Raw genomic sequence first — 5,557 nt, forward strand, 5'->3', positions numbered from 1 at the left:
AAAGTGCCTAGTTTGTCTAGAATTTGACACACATTTCCTCAGTTCACCTTGTCTTCATGTGTTTGCATTTACAAAAGTGGCACTATGGATCACTGGATTTTACAGCTTATGACTTTATGTGCAAGAAATTTCAGGGAAATCAACTGTTGTATAGTAATAGAGGAAATCAATCTCTGCACAAAATTAACATCTAGTCATCTACATTGCTTCATGCTACATTGCTACACAAGATGTAACCATATACAAAATAAAATCTTTCTCAAATCGGTTTCTCTGCAGTCTGCACAAAATGTACACACAAATACAAAGTGTAGGGAGAGGAAGAAGAAAGGGGAAGAGAGAAGATCGAACCTCAGTCGGGCGACTTGCAGAGGCAGGCGGGCAAGTTGAGGACGCGGTCGGCGGTCGGGCGGTGAGGACGCGGTCGGTGGTTGGCGGCTCGGCGGAGGAGGCGAGGAACAGAGGAAGAGGCGAGACGCGAGAGGGAGAGGACGCTGCGCTGGCGGCCGCCGTCCCCCAGCTACTGGACCCGAAGCAGCCTGAGGCAGGCAAAACGCCACCACCGCTGCAGGTCGTGCTCCGGCGGGATCCTGGCGGCTGGCGCCTAGCGCAAGCGCGGAACGCTCTGGCGGGACCCTGTCGGCTAGCGTGGACAGCTCGGCGGGATGGGCTACAGGCAGGGGAAGGTGCAGGACGGCATGGAGGCGCAGGCGCGGGGCGCCTGCGGGCTGCGGCGGGCGACGGCGGATTTGCGGTCGGGCAGTCGGTGGCGGATGTAGCGGAAGGCTGGATTGACGCCTTGGTGGATTGGGCGATTGGCAGATGGGGATTGGGGAATTGCGGAATGCGGCTAGGGTTACGAGTCGTGGGCTCGGTTGCTGGCTGGCTGGCGGCTGCGAGGTGCAGGCCCCCGTGGAAACCCCACGGGTGATAATGAATCCCCGAACCCGACCCGAACCCATTTCAGGGACCCGACCCGCGACCCCCGCGGGTACAATTTCGCACCCGCCCCCACCCCCGCCGGGTCTAAAACCTGCGGGGCCCTGACCCGTTGCCAGGCCTAGAACCCGACAAAGTATGGGAGAAACAAATATGACTTTTTCTGTAGATGTCCGTAGAGTAAAACAAACGTTAAAATCAGAGTCCGTATGCAAAAGTTATATCCGTTTTACCGAATGCACTTCGGGTCACATATCAAATTATAACCCTCGATGAAATTTGGCAAAATTAGTCATTAGTGACGGGTCATGGTTATGATGCGTCACTAATGACCTTCGACAAAGAAAGTTAAAAGGATAAAATATCCGATTTCTATCACAACTACGTGATAGCAGAGGTGGTAAGATGACTACACGCGCGAGTAGGAGGTTGCGGGCTTGATTCCCATGAACGTAAACTTGAAAATAATGTGAAAAAAATATGTCTTGTGAGGTATATAGGATGGGCCTACGTTGGGATGGGTTAGGTGAAAAAATATATTTTTTGATTTTTTGTGTCCAAAAAATACGAAAAATATTCGTCGGTCATTAGTGACGGGTTAAGATTATAACCCGTTACTATATTTAGTCAATAGTATCGGGTCACGGTTACGACCCGTCACTAATGATTGAACATTAGTGATGGGTTACAGTTTTGATCCGTCACTAATGACTTATTATTAGTGACGTGATAAGAGTGACAGGTACATTACCCGTTACTAATGACGGTTATCACTTGTTACTAATAACTTTTTTCATATAGTGTCCTCTGTTACGCGCTTCATCAAACCACATGTCCTTATTCTCATAGTCAATGCATGGACAATACATATATTGACGATTCTTATTCTTCATATCATCCTTGGATTTTCTCACAAAATTTTTCACACCATCAATGTATTCTTGTCTGTGCCTAGGGACATTATACATCAATCTTCGGTCCATCTACCATCAGTAGAACAAAAATTAATGTTATTTAACTAAATTAATTAACCAAAAAATATATAAATGGTGAGTTCGGTTAGATCAGACACCCATCCCGGTTAAACCGAGCTCAGCCAATTTAATTTAAATTAATAAAATACTGCTATATTCATTTAAAAGTGTACATAAAGAAATTTTATCTAAATAATGCACTAAATTTATCTTCAAATAAATATAGATAGCTATATAAAAAATTCTCCATGTAAACACCGGCCATGTGCTCATAATTTGAATCTAAACCTTAAGTTTGAGCAAGATTTGGATCTAAACATTCTCCATGTATCTACCAATTTGATCAGAACAATCTCCACGCCAAAAATTCGAGCTACATATAGCTATTTCCATATATGGGCATCTCAAAAGAACACATCTAAATCTAATCGCCCAATCTAGATCCAATATAATTTATGAAATCAAGCTAAATATCCTAAGCTACTTACCTTGCCACACCAATGAATTCTCCTTCGAAACCTTAAGCCCCTCCAACAAAATGTGAGAAGATCACTCACTCCACTAAGCAGCTGCTATTCAGACAACACTGCTCGGTCTGAGCTGCCTGCAACTGCTTGAGTGGATGATGTGATGGATGATTAGTATAGTCGGTTCGTATAAGGAACTGAATGTATTAATACCCTAACTAAGTTCAATGCATGAACTAATTGTAACATATTTTAGTAAATTTTTATTCAGAACCGATTGTATTAGTCGAATTATTACAATTAATTTGTAACATTGATCGATTGTAATGTAGTCAGTTTTTACTATAAATCAATTGTAATAGATTATTATTACAGTTGATTTCTAGTTAGACGGTCAGTTTAAATCAATTTAAGCTATGAAACCGACTATAGTACTTTTATTACAGTCCGTTTCAAAAAATGTATTTCTGTACTAGTGGTGGGTGGCTCCACGATCGAGGTTTGTATGTGAAGCCATATATGCATGCATGGCCAAGGAGATGCGTAGGTACTGATGCATCGATCTTTACCTCTTTTATTTCTCAATTCTGCTCAGCGGCGTGTACACGAATACACGATGCTTGTACGCATATATGCACGCAAGGTGTAGGAATATCGATCCCACCAGCTAGATCAACTAGCAGCTACCTAGAGCTAGACCTAGCTAAACATTCACGTTGGGGACAGATCCATCATGCAGCTGGGATCGATCACGTAGTACACATCCCAAAAACAAGGGAAAAATGTAAAACTCCCTAAAAGTCACTTGAATTTTAATTTTTCCCTCCAAAACTTATTTTTGTTGAAAAAATCTCTAAAAGTTTGACTTTGTTGAAAAAACCCTCCAAAAAATCAAAAAAATAAAAAAATAACAAAAAAAATTCTAAAACAAACTAGAGACAATTCTAAGACCTTCTGTGAAATTTGTTTTCAAAAATAATATCCTTTGCATCATATTTCATAGAGAGTAAGTTTGGAAAAAAAGAAAAATATGCAGCTCATTTATTAACTCATGTTATTTTAACTTTGTCATGTCTACCATTATTTTTCCTACATAAATAATTATTTAAGTAAACTAATAAAAGTGGTTTCACTAATTTTGGGGGTGTTATGGATTAGTTATTAATTAATTTATCTGCAACACATTTACTCAATCCTGCACGTTACAATAACTATTTCAAGATTTTATGTATTTTTACAACATAGAGGATCATGTAAGAAGACTAAAAAATTTTCTTTCATGATTTTTGGATTAGTAAATAATTAACTACGCATTTAACTCGAATTAATAAATGAGCTGCACGTTTTTCTTTTTTCAAACTTACTCTCCATGAAATATGATGCAAAGGATATTATTTTTTAAAACAAATTTCACAAAAGGTCTTAGAATTGTCTCTAGTTTTTTAAGATTTTTTGTGATTTTTTTTTAATTTTTTTGAATTTTTGGCGGTGTTTTTTTAACAAAATCAAACCTTTGGGGTTTTTTTTAGCAAAACAATTTTTAGAGGGGAAAGCCAAAATCCAAATGACTTTTGGGGGGATTTTTGCATTTTCCCCCAAAAACAAAAACACTCCGATCGAGCATGCATCATGAGTGAATGTTTGGTTCAAGTCCACCTTTATCAGCCCTTAAGTTAGGCAGATCTAAGTGAGGCATAGAAAGTGTGGCGAACAAAAAATAAGCGTCACAATTTTAGTAAAAATTGGCATGGAATTGAGTTTATGACATGGAAACTAGGTCAAGAATGTCTGGTGAACCAAAACTGTAGCATCAAATCAAACGGAGCGTATAAAATTGTGGCACACGTGATGGTTTGCGTGGAACAACAGTTCACAAGAGTACATATGAGGTACGTGTCTTTGTTTGTGATTGTGGGAAAACTACTGGAAGGATCGGTCGACGGATGGATGTGTTTATTGTGTGATAAGTGCTTAGATCTAACTCCAAATTAAACACACACCGACCATCTGCCCCAGCAACCAACTACCTCCTGCCCAGCTAATAACTCCGATACATACATGCAGGAGCCACCGACGAATGCATGCATGCATCCATCCATCCATGTCGGCCTCACAGAAACCCTATTTAAAGACCAACATTCCCTTCAATCTCCTCACCAGCGCTTGCTCCATCCAATCTCTCGTTAACAAGCAAGCAACTTAGCAAGCAGAGTAATTCCAAGAGATCGAGATCGACATGGCTCGCGCTCAGCTGGTGTTCATCGCTCTCGTGGCGGCGCTGCTGATCATCGCGGCCCCGCACGCCAACGCGGCCATCAACTGCGGCCAGGTCAGCTCCGCCATCGGCCCCTGCCTGGCCTACGCCCGCGGCACCGGCTCCGGCCCCTCGGCGGCATGCTGCAGCGGCGTCAGGAGCCTCAACTCCGCCGCGGGGACCCCCGCCGACAGGCGCACCGCCTGCAACTGCCTCAAGTCGGCCGCCGGGAGGGTCAGCGGGCTCAAGGCCGGCAACGCCGCCAGCATCCCCTCCAAGTGTGGCGTTAGCCTCCCGTACACCATCAGCACATCCATCGACTGCTCCAGGGTCAGCTGAACGACGACCCTGCATGCATGACTCCATCGTTGAGGCCGCCCGTCTCCATACATGCATGCATACTACGTATCTATGAGTCTACACAATAAAATCTCTCCGTCGTACGTGTACGCTACCATACGCTTGGTAGTGTCCGTACGTGCATCTGAGAGAGAGGAGTCACACGTACGTGTCCTTGTTACGTTTTGTGCCTTGGCCTGCACACCTCTGCAGCGCTGTTGTTGTAACCATCGATCGGTATTTCCTTGTTCCTTGCTCTGCCTCCATTTGGAGGAGACCGACTTGAGGCCGAGTTTGTACCATGTCCTTATACTACATACTCCTCTTTCTGGTATACTCTGTGTGTTTGTTTGACGCATTTCTGTTAGGGTGCATAGTGGTCTAGCCCAGCTCGTTATACTCATGAGCTGGTGTTCTCAACCCAAATCTCAATGCGCTTGTGTTATACGCATATGTTTAACCGGAGCCATGACCAAGGTACTGAACAAGCCTGATAGGTGAGAGACTCCTTCACCTTTTATGTCATGCTCCTGTATCATTAATTTTTGATATGAGATTAAATTCTACAATCTTCTCCGTCACAC

The 5,557-nt window shown here is 43.1% G+C and overlaps 1 protein-coding gene across 1 annotated transcript; it reads left to right on the forward strand.

Moving 5' to 3' along the window:
• Positions 1 to 4,518: 4,518 nt before the first annotated feature.
• Positions 4,519 to 5,307, forward strand: LOC133905551 (non-specific lipid-transfer protein 1-like). Its single transcript, XM_062347368.1, has one exon. It carries the CDS (start codon positions 4,617 to 4,619, stop codon positions 4,971 to 4,973), a length of 357 nt encoding a protein of 118 aa, XP_062203352.1. The 5' UTR covers positions 4,519 to 4,616; the 3' UTR covers positions 4,974 to 5,307.
• The last annotated feature ends 250 nt before the right edge of the window (positions 5,308 to 5,557 follow it).

The sequence above is a fragment of the Phragmites australis genome, chromosome 22 (assembly GCF_958298935.1).
Source record: "Phragmites australis chromosome 22, lpPhrAust1.1, whole genome shotgun sequence".
Taxonomy (NCBI): Eukaryota; Viridiplantae; Streptophyta; class Magnoliopsida; order Poales; family Poaceae; genus Phragmites; species Phragmites australis.